The 23540-nt window shown below is 33.8% G+C and overlaps 1 protein-coding gene across 1 annotated transcript; it reads left to right on the forward strand.

The window, feature by feature from the left end:
- Positions 1-11146: 11146 nt before the first annotated feature.
- LOC139499097 (elongation factor 1-alpha-like) lies at positions 11147-18145 on the forward strand. The gene is made up of 6 exons (XM_071287774.1): positions 11147-11310; positions 11948-12116; positions 12903-13081; positions 14814-15093; positions 16180-16436; positions 17763-18145. The coding sequence occupies exons 1-6, from the start codon at positions 11161-11163 to the stop codon at positions 18117-18119; spliced, it is 1392 nt and encodes a 463-aa protein (XP_071143875.1). The 5' UTR covers positions 11147-11160; the 3' UTR covers positions 18120-18145.
- The last annotated feature ends 5395 nt before the right edge of the window (positions 18146-23540 follow it).

Below are 23540 nucleotides of genomic sequence, written 5' to 3' on the forward strand. Positions count from 1 at the left end.
ATAAACTGGAGATGGGTACTGGAAAAGTAGAAGAAATTGCAACTGAATAGGTATGATGAAATAGATATAACTATGGCAAGCCGTTCTGCTATCTATTCTTACTTCAAGATATCTCATAAACTTTATAAGATATCTTATATAGTTTATAAGATGTCTTATATAGTTTATAAGATATCTAATATAGTTTATCAGATATATTTTATAATTGTCTTTATAATATATCTCATAAACTATATAAGATATCTTATAAACTATATGAAATATCTTATAAACTATATAAGATATCTTATAAATTATATAAGATGTCTTATATAAAAAATGTTTATAAGATATCTCATATACTTTATAAGATATCTTATAAACTTTAAAAGATATCCTATAAAGTATAAGATATCTTATAAATTTTAGGAGATATCTTATATAACATTAAAGATATTTTATATAATATATAAGATATATCCTATAATATATAAGATATATCCTATAATATATAAGATATATCCTATAATATATAAGATATAATCTCATAAAAATGAAATAATATAAGATATCTTATATATTATAGGAGATATCTTATATAATATAGGAGATATCTTATATAATATAGGAGATATCTTATATATTATAGGAGATATCTTATTTTGTTTATAAGATATATTATATAGTTTATAAGATATCTTATATTCTCATATAATTGTCTTTATAAGAAATCTCAAAAACTATATAAGATATGTTAAACATTATATAAGTTTTCTTATAAATTATATAAGATATCTTATATGAAAATTGTTTAGAAGATATCTCATATACTTTATCAGATATCTTATAAACTTCAGAAAATATCTTATGAAGTATATAAGATATCATATAAACTTTATGAGATATCTTACATAACATTAAAGATATCTTATATAATATATGAGATATCTTTTAAAAATGAAATTATATAAGATATCTTATATATTAAAGGAGATATCTTATATATTATATAAGATAACTTATATATTACAGGAGATATATTGAAATTCGAATAAATATTAAAACGGCTTGCCATATATAACTCACATATTTTTGTTTCAATTCGATGGTTTATGTAGATGTTTTTATTGATCACAAGCCCGTCGTGAGTTCGAACCCTGATCATGGCTGGTGCATTCGACTCCTATCTTAATTGACCAGAATTGACAATTCTCCTGCCGCCGGTCAGTGGTTTTCTCCACCAATTATCAATGACAGCCACGATATATTCATTAGTGCCGAAAGTGGCAAGCTCAAACGAATAGATAACAACTGTCATGCTCCAAGACGACAGTCAAGGGACAGTCAAGGTATAACTATTATTTTATTTAAGTAAAATGCTTTCACAATGCAGCACCATGTTATGATCACATCATCTAAGCTTACGTCCTTTGTTTTAATCATGCACACAAATCATAGGACAAACTGTCGTTTCAAAAGGGATAAAATTGTTAAAATTTGTTTCAAATTCCATAACGTATGTTTTGTATTTAATTATATATGTTATCAAAAACCGAGTTTTAGTTTGGTCCTCGATGCTCTTCAATTTCGTACTTTATTTGGCGTCGCTGATGAGTCTTCTGTAGACGAAACACACGTCTGGTGCAAATACAAAATTTCAATCCTGGTACTTTAGTATCTATGATGAGTTTATTTAGATACAAATAGATATGAGAAGATTAACTATGTATGTATACAACTTCACGAGGAACATCTGTATATTCTGAAAACTATAATTGGAGTTGATTGGGAAACAATACATTTTAAATAGTAGCTTGTACACATAATGAATGTTTGTTTTTAAATTGAAAATAAATATACAATACTAACAAAGTCAAGGGGCTCCTGACTTGAGGCAGGCGCAAAAATAAGGCGGTGTTTTGTGAGATATTAACCCTTCCCCTGTACCAATGTAGAATAAATAAGTATGTATATATGTATGTATGTTTGTTTATCAACGTTATGCATCATTTAGTTAGGTCTTTCCTAGACCTTTTGTTTTCTTTTTTTTCTGCCGTCTGAGATGCTTTTTTGTCTTACAACATATCGAATGGATTTTTTGGCCAATGATGTTGTACAATAATGGGGGTTTCAAAACTCACCCTGTGTGACTGAACACTAAATCTTATAGGAGTTATTTCCCTGCGTCCCCTTTTTCTTGTTATCACTATATCTCTCAAACCGTAAAAGATTTTAGCAAACTGTTTTCACCAAATTGTTCGTCTACTCTAGAGAATGATTTGGTTTATTTTGACTTGAGTGATCGGAGGACATCTTATGGGAGTTCTTTCCCTTTGAAAATTTTAGGTAGGCGATTTGTTGGATAATTTCATACGTTATATGTTGGAGAGGCCAACAGTATTTTGATATGAAGTCCTTGGTCCATTTGAAGGAAATTGAGGTCAAGGTCAAAGGTCAAGGTCATGATCTAAATTTTGAATTTTGCTTGTTATCGTTATTCCACAGAAAATGTGACAGTAAATAATATGATGTGTTTGCCAAATAATTGTTTACAATAAGGCGCAACTTCAACCGATTTCAGTCAAAGTGTTTTGGTTAACCCTTATAGGAGTTTTCTCCCCTTATGTATTTCAAATCAGTACTTCTCCACAACCATACAAGTGATTGACCTCCAGTCTTCCGTTTGGAATTCACTGACCTATGACCTTGAAATTGAGATCAAGGTCGAAGGTCAAGGTCATGTTATAAATTTTGGATTTTGCTTGTTATCGTTATTCAAAAGAAACTGTTACAGTTAATGATATGATTTGTTTGCCAAATTACTGTTTACAAAAAGGCGCAACTTCAACCTATTTCAGTCGAAGTGTTTTGATTAACCCTTATAGTTTTCTCCCCTTATGCATTTGAAATCAGTATTCTCCACAACCATACAAATGATTGACCTGGGGGTCTTTTGATTTGAGATCACTGACCAATGACCTTGAAATTGAGGTCAAGGTCAAATGTCAATTTGACGTTCTAGATTTTGTCCTTTGCTAAAAATTATTTTCTGTTCATAATAAAACAATTAAGTCTTCTGCATATACTTATTAATCTTTATATCAGTTTGATTTACAACATAACATCAACACGGAATGACATTTTCAACATCGTTTTTTAAGTTTCATTCTTATTATCAAGGTGGAAAGACCTTCAATTGTTCTCTGAAGAATTGGTTTTTAATTTTATCTATTTTAATTTTAGCTGTATGAAATGTGAAGAAATTGCTGAAAAGTGTTAAATCAGTATGCAGAATAAATCTACAAAAGAAATGTTGCAAATTATTATTTTTTTGTTCATATAACGTATTAAGTCTGTACATCATGTGGACAATATAAAAAAGAAGATGTGGTATGATTGCCAATGAGACAACTATCCACAAACGACCAAAATGACACAGACATTAACAACTATAGGTCACCGTACGGCTTTCAACAATGAGCAAAGCCCATACCGCATAGTCAGCTATAATAGGCCCCGATAAGACAATGTAAAACAATTCAAACCAGAAAACTAAAGGCCTTATTTATGTAAAAAAAAAATGAACGAAAAACAAATATGTAACACATAAACAAACGACAACCACTGAATTACAGGCTCCTGACTTGGGACAGGCAAGTTTGTTTGTCAATCGTCTTTTGAAAACAATAATACAATTTCATGTTAGCCTACAAATAAACTGATCACAGATACCAGGATTAAATTTTGTTTTTACGCCAGACGAGCGTTTCGTCTACAACAGACTCATCAGTGACGCTCGAATCCAAAAAAGATAAAAAGGCCAAATAAAGTACAAAGTTGAAGAGCATTGAGAACCAAAATTCATAAAAGTGTTTACTAAGGTAATCTATTCCTGAGGTAGAAAAGCCTTGGTATTTCAAAAATTCAAAAGATTTGTTTGGATGTGTTTATTAATCCGAAAAAACAGGGGATCCCAAAAGTTCTTTAAAGCAGAAAGTGTAGTGGAGCGTTTTCAGATCATCGTACATTTTATAGATTATAATTGTTTATTCTATGGTCTTCAACTCTCCAAATCAGCTCAGATGGTTACTATGGTAAGATTGCAAATGAGACGATTATTTACACTGTCAAGAAGAAATGAAACAGAAATTAACACGAATGTGTCCATAATACACGGGTGCCCCACTCGCACTATCATTTTCTATGTTTAGTGGACCATGAAATAGGGGTAAAAACTCTAATTTGGCATTAAAATTAGAAAGATCATATCATAGGGAACATGTATACTAAGTTTCAAGTTGATTGGACTTCAACTTCATCCAAAACTACCTTGACCAAAATATTTAACCTGAAACTTGCACTATCATTTTCTATGTTCAGTGGACCATGAAATTGGGGTCAATACTCTAATTTGACTTTAGAATGAGAAAGATCAAAAGTTTTAAGTTGATTGGACTTTAACTTCATCAAAAACTACCTCGACCAAAAACTTTAACCTGAAGTGGGACGAACGGACGATAATAAAACGATAAACTAAAGGTCTACTTAATGTACATAAAAAGAAAAAAACGATAAACTTAAGGTCTACAAAAAATATACAAAAAATGAACGAAAAAAAAATATGGAACACTAGAACCGACAACCACTTAATTACAGGCTTTACAATGGGGACAGGCACATAAAAAGAGAATGTGGTTGGGTTAAACATGTTAACGAGATCCCAATCCTGCCCTAACCTTGGACAGCGATGTGACAGTTCAACACAACGACGAACTATAAAAGTCAGTTAAAAAAGGCTTAACTTATTAGATGGATACAACACAAAGAAATACGTCGAACAAAAACGCATGTGGATGACATCATGTGGCCGTGTACCTGTACAACACAACAAAAAAAAAAGATCTGAGAGTTCTCGCAGTTACTGACAATAAGCCAATAACATAAAACAAAACAATAGCATGCATCTAAGACTAAATTATCAATCAACCAACTGCAAAGGGATTTATTGTAAAGCAGTCATAAACAGTCAGAGAATAGCATGACCTTGTGCAATATCAGGAAATATGTGTCGACAAACTGTAGGTCCTTCAAAGTGCATAATGTTAATAACAAAAATATTTAGTTGGAATTTACTGAAAACAAAGTCAATATTAGTACCAATAGAAACAATATTCAAAAATGTAATAACATTGTTGAATTGGTAATCTTACAGAATAACTTTACTTAAAGGATCGATAAGTTTACCAAGATCGTTTCTAAATTTCCAGGGACAGTAAATATAATCTCCATAAAAATGGGGATGCTATCGAATTTATAAAAGTAAACCATTATAGGTCAAAGTACGGTCTTCAACACAGAGACTTGGCTCACACCGAACATGCTATGTATGCATGTTAGGTAAGTGAGATTCGACTTTGTATTACAGGTTGTTTTATATGTCAAATTAGACTGTTTTATGTTGTGTATATGTTTTTATATTCGGTCAAAAGCTCCATAGCTTATTATCGATAGTTGTTTACATATTTTTGACAGCACGATATAGTCGATTTAGAAATTTGGGGAATTAGTATTTACGTTTCGAAAAATCAGACGACATGTCTCTTTGTAATTGAAAAAAAATAGTATTAATTCTTTCTTTCCAAAAGCAATACAGCTTATAGGCATATGTGTATATCAAAATACATGCATATCAAATTTTAATAGACACAATTATGTAAAAACAGTAAAATCGATATACAATTGTATAATAACTAGCAAAGCATGATACACAACATTTATGAATTACGAAGTTTTTTGGCAGCAAACACATACTTCCCGAAATTGTTACAGCTAATTTCCTGAAGCTTGTAGAGCAAGACTTTAGTTAGCTTGCTTGCTTTGTTTTTATATTGGACAATTATTAGGATAACACCCAATTAAATTCAAATATTATATATACAGGTTAAACTATGCCTATATATATATTATTTAAAGATGTAAATCTTATTAACATAGCTTGTATGAACAATTATACAAACAAAGCAAGCAATCCAACCAAAGTTTTGCTTTACATGCCGTAGGAAATTAGCTGTAAGTTCTTTTCATTTTGTTCTACTAATAAATGAATACGTTTTAAGGCTGATGGAATATATGGAATTGTATGCGACTGTCATACAAGTGAGAGGTTATAAAACTATGTATATTCACCATTTTCTACATAAGAAAATGCCTGTACCAAGTCAGGAATATGACAGTTGTTACATTCGTTTGATGTGAACTTTTGATTTTGTCATTTGATTAGAGACTCCTTTTGAAATTTTCCTCGGAGTTCAGTATTTGTGTGATTTTACTTCATTAATTGTATTGTTTTATGTATCTTTTACGTTTATTTCCATATCACTACATTTTCTACATATTGAAATAAAATGATACTCATCTCTAATCAATCTATCGTTATACATTAAACAGATATATCATGCCATGCTTACCGATGGGCCTGATGGGTTATTTTCGTTCTACGTGATCGGCGCATTTTCGCTATCGTGATCCGTTTCTCTATAGATATTTTTTTTCTTTATATGTTCGTGGTCCGTGAGCATGAAAATTTATTTTCTGTGAATCGTGATTGACAAAAAAATCAACTCGTGGATCGTGTTGAGGACCACCCCCACCCCCACATCAGGCCCCTCCTTACTAATTAAAACACAAGAAGAGCGCGCATGTCACTTTAAATATGTTAATAACTTTTAAAACTCTTTAGATCATCGAACTAACTTTGAACATTATTTGTTTTTATTATAATGATTTATCTTGATGTCGCAGGGAAAATGAGGCACCAGATACTTGGTTTACAATTTGTATATTTGCAGATTAATATAGTAAAGTATTTAAACTGGACGACTCATTCACTGCAGCAAATGGCCCAATACTTATAACACGTCCATAGTATCAGTGGTTATTAGTGACTTATAAACACCCAGGTTGGCGATAGTATTGGTGTCCCATTTTTGCTGCGACATTGATCTTGGTGCATATTTATACCTAATTTCATTCATTCTATGAATTCATCAATCTTCAGTGGATTCAATCAACAATATGACAACTGGACACATTACACAAATTCGGCGCGTCCAATGTGAAATGTTAATAACTATTTCATTTCAGAATATATTTAAACCAACATTTGAATATATATATATGCTCTTCATTCAAAGCTTTATCGTACTGAATGATCTTGGTGCTTATATGACTGTTCCATCATGGAATTATTGCAGTTTAAGGAGCTTAAAGCACCAAGGCGACCTAGTTTAAAATAGACGTACCGTTATGGAGGTATATTTGCGAAGCAACTAAATTTTCATCCAAGCTTAATATTTGTTCTACCAGGGTTAAATGATTCCGCATAATAATGTGGTCCGTCTTTTTAACACGATCACTGAGCGGCGAAATACAAACGAAAAACTATTACAGTAGTAATTTGTGAAAGTTGTTTTAGTGTTATCTTTCCCTCATTCCACCCTCTTTCTAGTAGTAGCTGTGTCCGCTTAAAACTTATGTTATTATATAACATGCTGATATTGATACATAAAATTGAGAATGGAAATGGGGAATGTGTCAAAGAGACAACAACTCGACCATAGAACAGACAACTAATGGGTCTTCAATGCAGCGAGAAATTCCCCCACCCGGAGGCGTCCTTCAGCTGGCCCCTAAACAAATATATACTAGTTCAGTGATAATGAACGCCATATTAAACTCCGAATTGTACACAAGAAACTAAAATTAAAAATAACTAGAACACACTCGCGAAATCGCGGGCATTCAGAGCGTAGTTTAAAGTATGTAAAGTGTTGTTGGAAGAATTTTGTAAAATACAGAATGACTGGAGAATTTCAGCAAAAGTATCATAAGTCATAGGTTATTGGGGACAGGAAAATGTTTTTTACCCTCCACCTTTATTTCCAAAGTTCCCAATTTTTGGTTTTCTATCAATTTCAATATGAACATACATTTAGTATGTGATGAACATTTATTTAAGTAAGGAGCCTGTAATTCAGTGGTTGTCGTTTGTTTATGTGTTACATATTTGTTTTTCGTTCATTTTTTGCACATAAATAAGGCCGCTAAGTTTACTAATCGATCCATGGTGATCATTGATATAGTATACAGACCCTCTCTATTTAATAAACCCTGTGACCGCCGTGGATAGTAAACTTGAAAATGATAGCAGATAAAATTCTGAAAATACACTTTATTCGTAGTATATGTATGTTCAAAGTATACAGAAAAACGCAAACCGGAAGTCTAATCTGACTTAAAATTTCGTACAATGACGGTACAATATCCAGATGCCTTTTTTCTCGTTTTTCTCCTAAAATAACTCAATCTAAATAATCATATGAATGGATGACAAATGCGACTATACACTGTACCTATAAGACACAGAGGCGTGTTGATTAATTTATTCTGGAAAGAAGAGAAGCGACACCAAAAATGAGGTCTTCTCGTTTAATAGTATAGATACAAGACTAACAAAGGCCAGAGGATACATATAATCTTTATGATTGTTTCATATAATCTTTATGATTGTTTTGTTCATTTGTTTAATTATATAAAATGTATGCGATCCAATTTCTTGTTTGTTGTTTATTTTAGTTATATCATAAAATATTTATTTTAGTACGAATGATACTGAGGTAGTAAATAACATTGAGCCATCATTGTCCCTTTCATAGCTGATTACGTCTAGTAACGTTAACGGAGTGACACATCAAAAATGGTCGCTTATTTTAAAAGTTTATTGGACCGACACACCTCAAGGCTGAAAATCCACATACATGACATGAGTAAAAATTTAATTTACTGTCATTTTATATTAGTCCTGTCGTAGAATTTTCTATGGTGCAGAATTATGTTTCAAATTGCTATAAAGTGTAGTTTCCGATTTTTGGTTTTTCGCCATCTGACACTGAAATACTTATAATGAATTCCCTAATGATGATTATAACATGGTTTTGCTATAAAACGAAACCAAACTAGGCTACTATTCAACACCTAACTTAATATCCTACGATAGCACAAATTAAATTAATTGGACGATTTTCGAATGCATGTGACATTTTTTTAAATTGTATTTTACAGTCTGTCGAAGTGTATAAAATTTCTTTCATATTGCATTCATACTATAATTTCACAAAGCGTAACTGAATGGTAACTGCGCAAGCGAATGTATAGGGGAGGGGGTCTCATTGACTTCGTTTTCGATTTTCAAGCACAATGACTCGACTTTTCACGTGTAACGCTTACAAACTATAGAGGCTCTGAAGAGCCTGTGTCGATCACCTGTATTTACTGATGCTATGGAAATCATGTAAAATAAGGTTTAAATCATAATTAATAGTATTAGAAAAAGATACTATAATGATATCTAAGATAATAACAAAAAACTGCAAAATTTCCGTAAAATTACTAACTCAGGGGCAGCAACCCAACAACGGGTTGTCGGATTCGTCTGAAAATTTCAGGGCAGATATATCTAAATCTGATGAATATTTTTGCCACCTGTCAGATTTGCTCCAAATGCTTTAGTTTCAGAGGTATAAACCAAAAACTGCGTTTTACCCCTATGTTCTATTTCTAACCATGTCGGCCATGATGGTTGGAAGGCAGGGTCATCAGACACATGGTTTTTTTTTAACAAGATACCCTAATAATGATTATGGCCAAGTATGGTTAAAGGAGTAGGTTCATTAAGACCCCTTTTTGGCCCCAAAATATAGCAGTTTTACAAAATTGTTTAAATGTAAACTTTTAGTTATTTTTTGAAAGATATAATGCCTCTGTTACATAAATACTAAAATAAGCCTTCCGAGATGTTATTACTTGTGTAAACATAATCTTTAAAAAACTAACAGTTTGATGACATGATGCAAGGGATAAAACATAATCAAGGATGTAGGGCGATAATAACGTCCTTGATACGGACGTGTCAAGGTCTTATGCGTTTCAGGATGCGCACTGGCTATAAAGGTTCAATAAGGTCCCGGATGATTGAATAAGGTTCAACAGTTTGTCTCCATCGTTTGAAACGAAAGGTAAGATTGTACGGTTTACAAAAAAAAAAAATAAGAAATGTTTTAATTAGTTTTTTGATATTTTTTGGTTTTTTTGTTCGTTTTGTGTTTTGTTTTAAATAAAGGATAAAAATCTATCGTAAGGCCAATGAATTCAGTTTGAAGCGTTACGATATACGTAAGACTGTCTGGTTTATTTTCTAAAAACATAATCAAATATCATTATAATTCATTCTGTTTCAAATAAGGAACAGATCTATCGTATGGTCTGATTATTAATAGGGGTTCTATAGGTTTAGGAAGACAAACAAAATTAATGGAATAAATAAAAATTCTTCCTTTTTTCTTCCTTTTTTTGGGGGGGTCGGGGGGAGAAAAAAAGGAAATTGATCATTATAATGCGGGATATATATATAGCTAAGAAAATTTACCTCCGCGCAGAAGTAGGCCGTTCATTATTCTTTATTAATTTTTCGGAATTCAGTTTTCAACTATGAATAATTAAAGAGTTCTTTAGTAATTCAACTTTGAAGTTTGAATAATGAAAAAAGTTTATATTTTTCTATTCATGTGGAATAATTAATCATTTTACATGTATTGCACAGTGAAAATGTGTGTTCAAGATCTTATACCTTATTTAACTATTGCTGAATTTAAAACGTATTTATTCGACCGTAAGTTTTCCTGTTTGAATTGTTTTACACTAGTTGTTGTGTGACCCTTTCTAGCTTGCTGTTCGGTGTGAGCCAAGGCTCCGTGTTGAAGGCATTACGTTGACCTATAATTGTTTACTTTTTACACATTGTGATTTGGATGGAGATTTGCCTCATTGGCAATCATACCACATCCTCTTATTTGTATCCTTTGATTATTTGATTTTGTTATTAATCATTGTACGTCTGTTTTTATGTGCTCATCAAAAGTAAAGTATTAAAATATATAAAAATATAATTTATACCTTTCAGTTAACAACCGGATAACTAGAGTCGTTTGTTGTTCGGGCTTACATATAATTCCTTAAAATAAATTTCTCCTCCCCCCTCTTTTTCCAAGAAAAAAATTAAAAACTTAATTTTTTAATTGTTATGTTGACAATATCATGTCTTTACAAATAGATCACCAATCCGTCATGTCGGCAAGTAAGGCAAAGACACATATCAACATTGTCGTCATTGGACACGTCGACTCTGGAAAGTCAACATCAACTGGCCATTTGATTTACAAATGTGGTGGAATCGACAAAAGAACCATTGAGAAATTCGAGAAGGAAGCAGCTGAGGTAAGTGATACAACTCTTCCAGGACCCTTAAGCTTACTTCCGGTTTTATCTTGCGTTTAAAGACTTGTTCCCGATCGCAATATTCAGTATGTTACACCTATATCAATTTAAGCTACATGTAATACCGGGAACGTAGTACCGGGAACCAGGATACCGGAGCACCTACGCTTATTTTCGGTTGGCTTAAATGAGATAAAGAATTACAGATTTTTATCGTCTCAGGATAACACGTCAAATGCCGGAAAATTAACTATATGTCTATGACATTTCAGATCTACTGTCACCTGCTTTTATTTCTTATTTCCTACGGTAGTTTTGTGGTCGCGCCCTCTTTAATAACTTGATATTATCTGTAACCCGACAATTTGTTTGTCAGGATACCCTTCATATATGAAGACTACTTTATCAGGTCATTTGCCAGATTAAAAATCAACTAAAAATTAGTTTTTTTTACTAAATTTTGGTTGAAGATTGCATGAAATGCAATCAGAACCCTATGTTACTGACTTGATATCTAAATCTTCCAAGGCTGAAGAAACTGACCAACACAAATAAAACTATCATCGAAGTTATTTTTTTTGCAGATTCCGAACAGTTCTGATCATCTTTCAAATAAAATGTTTTATTATTTGTTTAGGTGGGGAAGGGTTCCTTCAAGTATGCCTGGGTTTTGGACAAACTGAAGGCTGAGCGTGAACGTGGTATTACCATTGACATTGCTTTGTGGAAATTTGAGTCGACAAAGTACTACGTCACCGTTATTGATGCTCCCGGACATAGAGATTTCATCAAAAACATGATCACAGGTGAGTTTTAAAAAAAGGGAAATCTTGTCAATGCTCCTTGACGCAGAGATTTCATCAAAAACATGATCACCGGTGAGTTTTAAAAAAGGGAATTTCGCCAACCAGAATTCGATCTTTAACTTGAAAGATGTCTTTTCGCAAAAATTGTTGGTATTTCTTTTAATTGTTGGTTAATTTTTTATATTAAATTTTTCAAAGTAAATTACCGTCCGCAGAACTCGCCTTAAAACGAAAACAAAATATAACAAAAATCACTCCAGTTAAAGAAAAATTATCGCCTTATTAATAATTTAAGGGAATAAGAGATAGTATTTCTTGATGGTCGATTATAGTTCTGATATAAAAGAAAAGAAAAAGATAAAAACTGTCTAATGGACTAAAAATGTATATAAGTTAATACTTTAGTAGTCTAAATAATTCTAAACTGTGATGGGTGAGGATTTCTGGGAGTTGGGGGTCTGGATAGGGTTTACAGAATAGAGAATAATGGGTAAAACGTGCAGAATAAACATAAAAAACATATAAATGAACTAAAATTAAAAAAACATAGTATACAAGACCAACAAAGGCCAGTACGAAACATATACAGAATAGAGAAAAATAGGCCATATAAAGATAAAGAATAATAGGGTGCTGAAATATAATTAAACGAGAATAAGGGTCAACATCAATAAAGAATAAATAAAAATGGCATAAAAAGTTAAAGAATAAAGAAATGAAGGACCCCCATCCAGACCCTCATCTCTATAAAGATCTTTGAAGGTATTTGATTTATCTTTTAATCAGGTACATCTCAAGCTGACTGTGCCGTGTTAATTGTTGCTGCTAGTACTGGTGAATTTGAAGCTGGTATCTCAAAAAATGGTCAAACAAGAGAACATGCCCTACTGGCTTACACGCTTGGTGTCAAGCAGATGATTGTCGGCGTCAACAAGATGGACAATACAGAGCCACCATACAGTGAAGTAAGCAACTAATTAAACCATATTGTAATCACCTTCTCCGTCCGTTCGTTTGTCCGTCTGTTTGTCCATTCGTTCGTCCAACAAAAACTTTCGGAAGAATTTTCTCAGAAACTTCGTCATATTAAGACCGCAGCTTGACTGTGGTGAGTTGTTACACGTGAACAAATTTCAGACCTGTCGGATCCCTAATTCCTGTTTGCCGATACTTTGAATTTTTCAATATGTATCAAATGAACGTTTTCGTCACACATTTCTCCAATACTACTCAACCGAATGACTTATCATTTGGCCATTAGCTTTAGGATGTTTGATACTCTTGTTTTTTTTAATAATTTTTTTTCAGATATTTGGAATCCTCTGGTTTTATCCATATAGTGCCATTAAAAATTTTACCCACTAACCTCTTCTTTTCTTTCCATAATTTTATTACATATTGTTTAAAAAGCCATATTTGAAAATCTAATAAAATCCTTGTTATTTTTCATAGGTTTTGAAAGAAAAAAGGTGTCAATGTTAAATGTATTGGAAATCCGCATGGAGAGAATCATTTCCCGCCAAATTTTCAATGGCTTATATATATCGGAAACAAGGACAAACACCCTTCATTTTTTTCTGCTTTTTTTGTTCCGTTATTTGTATTCTATCAATTTATAGCAGTCTTTTAAAAAGCTTATTATTTTGAGTAGCGAACCTCCCTAACCATGAAGAGTTGTAAATAGTGTACTGTTTTGGGGTCTGTCAGAAATCTTTTTTCCTGTTTTCCGATACTTTTAATTGCGAGCGGTTGTATGTTTAACACAAATGTTTGCTCTTCTGTTTAAAAATAATAAGTGTTATGAAAGACTGTTTTAAATTGATAGTTTATAAATATAGAGGAAGTTAAAAAGCAGGGAAAATATACAGGTCTGAGTCCTTCTGGCTTGTTCTTGAGTTTTATCAATTAAACATTTGGCGGGAAATGATTCTCACTATATTTTTCAGAGATTGAACATTTGCACCTTTTTTCTTTCAAACACTGAAAAAGTAGCAAGGATTGTATAAGATTTTTAAAAATGGCTTTAGAAAATATACGTAATAAAACTAGCGTTCAAAATTTGTATTGGCACTACAGAAATATATTAGATAGAATTGAATCAAAGTGTCCATCTTTTGTTAATGTGTTGCAATTTAGGCATACTCATACTTCAACAATAAGCAAAAGCCATACAATATAGTCAGTTACAAAAAGACCTGACGATACAATGTGTGAAACAACAAAACAGAAAACTAACGGCTTGATTTATAACAAAACGAACAATAAAATACAAACATGACACGCAGAAACCAACGAAAATACTTTTATCGAATCCTGAAGAATGCTTGAAAATCTATGACCTTACACCTGTAACAGGAAGGCTATGAACTTAATCAACGTTAACACCTTTTATTGATTGTTATCCCTTTTTTAATCTCTGAGGATTGTCCCCCTTTATCAAAATAAGTCGATAATAATAATTAAACAAAAATCACTTACAGCACCTTCATTACATATGGTTGCCTTAAAGTGCATGCTTAAACTGAGGTTTTGTCAGATGTTTTAGATTTAGAATACAAATATTGTACTTCGAAGATTTGATGGTCGCTAATGCGCAGATAGTAAACTCGATTTGCGACTATCAAATCGTCAATTGATGTTCACAATGGCAAAAATCTTCAAATACAATACAATTATCTCCCAAATTATTTTTTTCAGCCTCGTTTTAATGAAATAAAAAAAGAAATCGGCTCTTATTTGAAGAAAGTGGGATACAATCCGAAAGCCGTGGCTGTTGTTCCTATTTCCGGTTGGCATGGAGATAACATGGTTGAAGAATCTGAAAAGATGCCGTGGTACAAGGGATGGGACATTGAAAGGAAACAAGGAAATGCCAGTGGCAAGACCTTGCTTCAGGCTCTTGATGCTATTCTACCACCAGAGAGACCATCATCGCTACCACTTCGCCTCCCACTTCAGGATGTGTACAAAATAGGAGGTATATTTTATTAATGACTGTAATATTTTTTCTGTCTATGAAGAAATAACATAAAAAATTTGGTGCACACTGAATAACGTGCGTAGCGGGTTACTTAACAGTGTGCACCACATTTTTTATGTCATTTCACTTGACTAAATTATGTCTATGGGCTAATAACAAAATAACGTCAGCCAATCAGAAGACGCGTTACATCCAAAATTAAATTATATACATGTATATCTTCTTAGAAGGGGGCAGGACCTTTTTCGGGACGTCGGGATCGGGTGTTTTTAAGCTCGGGATTTCGGGATTTGAATTTCTTTAAATTCGGGACCTCGGGATTTCATGTTTTAAACCCGGGATTTCGGGATCAGGACCCCTCCGACACCCCTCCCCCTTTCTTACATATTATTGTTGAATAAGAATAGTGGTAAGGCCATAGGCAACATATACACTACCAACATGAAATATCAAGAATTATCAAATAGAGATTCTTGCTTTATACACAACGTGTATAATAATGTATTTGTTAGATCTTGTAAAGGGCTCAGTGGATAGAATAGAGAATAGAACCGGGAAATGTGTCAAAGAGCCAACAACCCGACCAAAGAGCAGAAAACAGCAAAAGGCCAACATTAGGTCTTCAACGCAGCGAGAAAATCCCGCACCTGGAGGGAGGCTTCAGCTGGCCCCTAAACTATCATGTATAATGTACTAGTTCCAGTAAATGGACGCCACACTAAACTCCGAAACAAACAAATGAACCAAAATTAAAAAAACACACAAGACTTTAAAAAAAGCTAGAGGTTCCTGTTTTGTTGTGCACTGTTAAAATTGGGTTAACTCCCTTTAACCAGAAAAGAATAATCTTTTAATACCTTAAAAAATCTATTACAAATACATAATACAGATGACTTAATACAGATGACTGACTGGTATGCTGCTTTAAGTAAAGTTTAAATTGTATCACATGTATGTGTTTGCGTGTGTGTGTGTGCGTGGATCACTATATTCAGATTACACGCATGAAAGTTTTAGTATATTTTCTTCAACAATAAAGCAATAAATTTAAAAATAACGATATAGTATACTATAATTCATAAGGTATTGGAACAGTGCCAGTAGGTAGAGTAGAAACTGGTATCATCAAGCCTGGTATGGTTGTTACCTTTGCTCCAGCCAACATCAGTACTGAAGTTAAGTCCGTAGAAATGCACCACGAGGCTCTCCCTGAAGCATTGCCTGGTGACAATGTAGGTTTCAACGTAAAGAACGTCTCTATCAGAGAAGTCCGGAGAGGAATGGTCTGTGGTGACAGCAAAAATGACCCACCCAAAGGAGCCAAAAGTTTCCTTTCACAGGTAAGCTTTTAGCTTAATTTTTTGTCTTGTAATGCAGGAAGCAATAATTATGCCATTTAATCATCTGATTTCTGATTTAAACTGGAGCTGTTTCAGCACTTTGGAAGAGTGAACATCTAAAAATTCAATATTCTTGATGTGCATATATTTATTTTTTGGACTTATTCCGTCTAGTTTGTGTTTACATTGAACAAAATAAAGTGAAAATATATCAAGGCCTGGTTTGGGTTTACAGAGTAGAGAACAATGGGCTAAAAGGACAACATAAAACGTGCTAAGGCAACTTTCTTAGCTACTACAAGTCACAGGGCAACATAAAACGTGCTAAGGCAACTTTCTTAGCTACTACAAGTCACAGGGCAACATAAAACGTGCTAAGGCAACTTTCTTAGCTACTACAAGTCACAGGGAAACAATATAGTTGGTCTATCGAATCATGTTTAGAGTATACGCTTATATTAGGAGCAACCTTACCTTGGCCTCATGTTGCAACGATAAGGGTTGTTTTCATGCTAAGGTCACATTTAGAATAGAGAAAAATATGCAAAAAATATAAAGAAAAGTGAATGATTGTGTGCTAAATAATATAGAATAGGGTAATGGGCCTGTACATGTCACTATAGAATAGGGTAATGGGCCTGTACATGTCACTATAGAATAGGGTAATGGGCCTGTACATGTCACTATAGAATAGGGTAATGGGCCTGTACATGTCACTATAGAATAGGGTAATGGGCCTGTACATGTCACTATAGAATAGGGTAATGGGCCTGTACATGTCACTATAGAATAGGGTAATGGGCCTGTACATGTCACTATAGAATAGTGACATGGGCCTGTACATGTCACTATAGAATAGGGTAATGGGCCTGTACATGACACTATAGAATAGGGTAATGGGCCTGTACATGTCACTATAGAATAGGGTAATGGGCCTGTACATGTCACTATAGAGTAGGGTAATGGGCCTGTACATGTCACTATAGAATAGGGTAATGGGCCTGTACATGTCACTATAGAATAGGGTAATGGGCCTGTACATGTCACTCTGGCTGGTTTCACCTGACTCTGACCTCATTTTCACGTTTCATTGGTCAATGTTAAGCTTTTGTGTTTTGGTTTGTTTTTCTTATAGTATAAGCAATAGGTCAACTATAGTTGGTGTATGGGATTGTTTTACGGTGGATATGCCAGTCTGGCAGATATCATCTGTCATTAAGTAATTAAGATTTCTTAAAAAAAAAAAAATCATACGAGAAAAGAAAAACAATGTCCGACCTCACAAGTGTTTTTGCGTCTAAGCACTGCAATAATTTATTTTGACAGGTTATTGTCTTGAATCACCCTGGTGAAATACATGCTGGCTATTCACCCGTCTTGGATTGTCATACCGCTCATGTAGCCTGCAAGTTTTCAGAGTTAAAACAAAAAATTGACAGAAGAAGTGGTAAAATACTGGAAGAAAATCCCAAAATGATCAAATCTGGAGATGCAGCCATTGTAAACATGCTCCCATCTAAGCCTATGTGTGTTGAAAGCTTCGAAGCATATGCCCCGTTAGGACGTTTTGCTGTCAGAGACATGAGACAGACAGTCGCCGTAGGAGTCATCAAAGAAGTCATAAAAGTTGAAGCTGCAGAAGGAAAAGTCACCAAAGCTGCACAGAAAGCTGGCAAAAGATAAATTGAAGACGTGACGTAACTTGCCTTTATACCATATTTATTTATTGAAATTATTAAATAAAATTATATTTAAGTTTAATACCAATCTGATGAGTCAAAGCCCTTTCCAACTATTTTACAATTTATTACAAGAGAGGCGAAAGAAAGGGACATTCAATTCATAAGTCATAAGTCGAAAATAAACTGACAATGCCATGGCAAAAAAAAGACAAACAACAGTATATGAAACACAACATCGAAAATTCAGAGTCTGACTGAGTAACACGACCCCCCCCCCTCCCCCCCCCCCACAAAAAAAGAAAAAGAAAAAAGACGGGGAGAGATCTCATGTGCTCCGGAAGAGTAAGCAGATTATGCTCCAAAAGTAGCACCAGTGGTGTTGCTCATGTAAATTCAAACCCGGTGATAAGTCAAATTCGGTAGGTCACATTTAGAGAAAAGGAGGACAGGGTTGTGGTAACGACAATTGGAACATTTTGTGCTGTTTCGGATTATTGAAGGCGCTGTATTGTGACACCCTTGGCATGTGCTCTTTAGTATAGAGTTGTTTCATTGGCAATCATTTCACATCTCCTTGTTTTAATTATATGTATTCTAGGAGCATAACATCTGCTACTCTTCCTGTACATTTCAAAGTCCGGTGACATGAATTAAGCTGTACTACTGATAAAAATATGAAGATGTGGTGATTACCAATGAGACAATTTTCTGAAATGACGTAGAAATAAGCTACTGTCGGTCGCCGTAGTCTCTCAACAATGAGCAAAATCCATATCAGTTCTTATCCCATTTTCTATATGACCGACATTTATATATTATAAATGACTTCAAGGATGTCTCAATGTGAAATATTTCGGCCTTCTACTAAAATAGGTAACTCTGACCTATTTATTTGTTTTTAAAGTGGTTTAAGTTTAACCTGCAATCTAGTCTGAGGTGCGTTTGCATATCGGTGTATAAGGGCCTGCATGGGTTTAGCAGAATTAGAGACTAAATGGCGAACGTCCAGAATGAAGGGCCAAAAATTAAGAAAAAAAGAGAAAAACAGACCTATAAAATAAAGAATATAGAAGGATGGGGTGCTAAAATATAAAGAATATAGAATAATGGGCCTGTACATGTCACTCTGGCTGATTTCATCTGACTTTGACCTCATTTTCACGGTTCATTGGTTATTGTTACGATTTTGTGTTTTAGTTTGTTTTTCTTATACTATAATCAATGGTCAACAATATTTGGTTTATGGGATGGTTTAACGGTGGACCTGTCAGTCTGGCAGGTATCATCTGCCCTTGATCTCAATTTAATGGTTCATTGGTCGATGTTAAGTTTCATACCCAGTAATTTTAACTAATATCGTATTATGTCACTAGTACACTGTTACTAATATCAATTTGTACTTGCCCAACTCATGCCTATCTTTTTCGAGCCTGTGACATTCCGTATATTATTGCAAATAAATGAAATTCAGATTTTGTCAATTAACCTTACACTATAACATACTGACAGCAGGGGCCCCGCCTACAGCAGCAGAGACACGTGGTTCCGCGAACCGTTGGAACCCCCTTTTTTTTCGATCAATGCATTTGAATGGGGACAATTAGTTGGACCCCCCCTTATAAATAGCTGGATCCGCCCTTGCGTTACGTATGAATTCATTATTGTAAACACCCAGCTTTGGAAGCTAATAATTTGCAAACATTGTTCATCAATGTTGAAGTTTGTACTGCAGAGTCTTATCTAGGGTTCGATGAAAATTGGGTTTGATAATGATAAAACATTGTTGATCACTGTGTATCGTTATGATGCAGAAATATGTAATTAAATATATAATTTTATGCTAGAAGTAAGTGTCCGACCAAATACGGTTCGCTTTTAATGCCTTATAAATCTGCCAATCTACAAGAACATCATTATTTCTTGTCATGCTGTATTACAGAGAGACATATGTGACAACTTGTCATGATGTATTACAGTGAGACACATGTGACAACTTGTCATGATGTATTACAGTGAGACACATGTGACAACTTGTCATGATGTATTACAGTGAGACACATGTGACAACTTGTCATGATGTATTACAGTGAGACACATGTGACAACTTGTCATGATGTATTACAGTGAGACTTATGTGACAACTTTTTATGATGTATAACAGTGAGACACATGTGACAACTTGTCATGATGTATTACAGTGAGACATATGTGACAACTTGTCATGATGTATTACAGTGAGACATATGTGACAACTTGTCATGATTTATCAGTTATACACATGCGACAGTTTGTCATGATGTATTACAGTGAGACACATGTGACTTGTCGTGATATATTACAGTGAGACACATGTGACAATGGCTCATGATGTATTTCAATTAGACAGATGTGACAACGTGTCATGATGTATTACAGCGAGACACTTGTGACAACTTGTCATGATATATTACAGTGAGACACATGAGACAAGTTGTCCTGATTTATTACAGTGAGACACACGTGGCAACGTGTCATGATGTATGACAGTGAGACACATGTGACAACTTATCATGATGTATTACAGTGAGACACATTTGAAAACGTGTCATCATGTAATACAGTGAGACACTTGTGACAACTTGTCATGATGTATTGCAGTGAGACTCATGTGACAACTTTGTCATGATGTATTACAGTGAGACATATGTGACAACTTGTCATGATTTATCAGTTAGACACATGCGACAACTTGTCATGATGTATTTTACAGTGAGACACATGTGACTTGTCATGATCGATGTATTACAGTGAGAAATATATGACAACTTGTCATGATGTATTACAGCGAGACACATGTGACAACTTGTCATGATTTATCAGTTAGACACATGCGACAACTTGTCATGATGTATTACAGTAAGACACATGTGTCAATGTCTCATGATGTATTACAGTGAGACACTTGTGACAACTTGTCATGATGAATTACAGTGAGACACATGTGACAACTTGTCATGATGTATTACAGTGAGACACATGTGACAACTTTGTCATGATGTATTACAGTGAGACATATGTGACTTGTCATGATGTATTACATTGACACACTAGTGACTTGTCATGATGTATTACAGTGAGACATATATTACAACTTGTCATAATGTATTACAGTGAGACATATATGACAACTTGTCATATTGTATTACAGTGAGACATATATGACAACTTGTCATGATGTATTACACTGAGACATATGTGACAACTTGTCATGATTTATCAGTTAGACACATGCAACAACTTGTCATGATGTATTACAGTAAGACACATGTGACAATGTCTCATGATGTATTACAGTGAGACACTTGTGACAACTTGTCATGATGAATTACAGTGAGACACATGTGACAACTTGTCATGATGTATTACAGTGAGACACATGTGACAACTTTGTCATGATGTATTACAGTGAGACATATGTGACAACTTGTCATGATTTATCAGTGAGACACATGCGACAACTTGTCATGATGTATTTTACAGTGAGACACATGTGGCAATTTGTCATGATTTGTATTAGTGAGAAACATGTGACATATTGCAACATTGTCATATCATATTTGTGAAATAAGTTGTCATGATGTATTACAGTGAGACATATGTGACAACTTGTCATGATTTATCAGTTAGACCCATGCGACAACTTGACATGATGTATTACAGTGAGACACATGTGACTTGTCATGATGTATTACAATGACACACATGTGACTTGTCATGATGTATTACAGTGAGACACATATGATAACGTGTCATGATGTATTACAATGAGACATATGTGACAACTTGTCATATCACTTGTCATGATGTATTACAGTGAGACATATGTGACAACTTGTCATGATTTATCAGTAAGACACATGCGACAACTTGACATGATGTATAACAGTGAGACACATGTGACTTGTCATGATGTATTACATTGACACACTAGTGACTTGTCATGATGTATTACAGTGAGACATATATTACAACTTGTCATAATGTATTACAGTGAGACATATATGACAACTTGTCATATTGTATTACAGTGAGACATATATGACAACTTGTCATGATGTATTACACTGAGACATATGACAACTTGTCATGATTTATAAGTTAGACACATGCGACAACTTGTCATGATGTACACACATGTGACTTGTCTTGATATAATACAGTGAGACACATATGACAATGTCTCATGATGTATTGCAGTGAGACTCATGTGACAACTTTGTCATGATGTATTACAGTGAGACATATGTGACAACTTGTCATGATTTATCAGTTAGACACATGCGACAACTTGTCATGATGTATTTTACAGTGAGACACATGTGACTTGTCATGATCGATGTATTACAGTGAGAAATATATGACAACTTGTCATGATGTATTACAGCGAGACACATGTGACAACTTGTCATGATTTATCAGTTAGACACATGCGACAACTTGTCATGATGTATTACAGTAAGACACATGTGACAATGTCTCATGATGTATTACAGTGAGACACTTGTGACAACTTGTCATGATGAATTACAGTGAGACACATGTGACAACTTGTCATGATGTATTACAGTGAGACACATGTGACAACTTTGTCATGATGTATTATAGTGAGACATATGTGACAACTTGTCATGATTTATCAGTGAGACACATGCGACAACTTGTCATGATGTATTTTACAGTGAGACACATGTGGCAAGTTGTCATGATTTGTATTAGTGAGAAACATGTGACAAATTGCAACATTATCATATCATATTTGTGAAATAAGTTGTCATGATGTATTACAGTGAGACATATGTGACAACTTGTCATGATTTATCAGTTAGACACATGCGACAACTTGTCATGATGTATTTTACAGTGAGACACATGTGACTTGTCATGATGTATTACAATGACACACATGTGACTTGTCATGATGTATTACAGTGAGATACATATGATAATGTGTCATGATGTATTACAATGAGACATATGTGACAACTTGTCATATCACATGTCATGATGTATTACAGTGAGACATATGTGACAACTTGTCATGATTTATCAGTTAGACACATGCGACAACTTGACATGATGTATAACAGTGAGACACATGTGACTTGTCATGATGTATTACATTGACACACTAGTGACTTGTCATGATGTATTACAGTGAGACATATATTACAACTTGTCATAATGTATTACAGTGAGACATATATGACTACTTGTCATATTGTATTACAGTGAGACATATATGACAACTTGTCATGATGTATTACACTGAGACATATGACAACTTGTCATGATTTATAAGTTAGACACATGCGACAACTTGTCATGATGTACACACATGTGACTTGTCTTGATATAATACAGTGAGACACATATGACAATGTCT

The sequence above is a fragment of the Mytilus edulis genome, chromosome 12 (genome assembly GCF_963676685.1).
Source record: "Mytilus edulis chromosome 12, xbMytEdul2.2, whole genome shotgun sequence".
Lineage (NCBI taxonomy): Eukaryota > Metazoa > Mollusca > Bivalvia > Mytilida > Mytilidae > Mytilus > Mytilus edulis.

Bases quoted from the DNA above. Each gene is read 5' to 3' on its own strand.
- LOC139499097 (XM_071287774.1), top strand. From the start codon at position 11,161: ATGTCGGCAAGTAAGGCAAAGACACATATCAACATTGTCGTCATTGGA. The intron at 11,311-11,947 runs GTAAGTGATACA...TTATTTGTTTAG, and splicing joins TCGAGAAGGAAGCAGCTGAG to GTGGGGAAGGGTTCCTTCAA. The intron at 12,117-12,902 runs GTGAGTTTTAAA...TCTTTTAATCAG, and splicing joins CATCAAAAACATGATCACAG to GTACATCTCAAGCTGACTGT.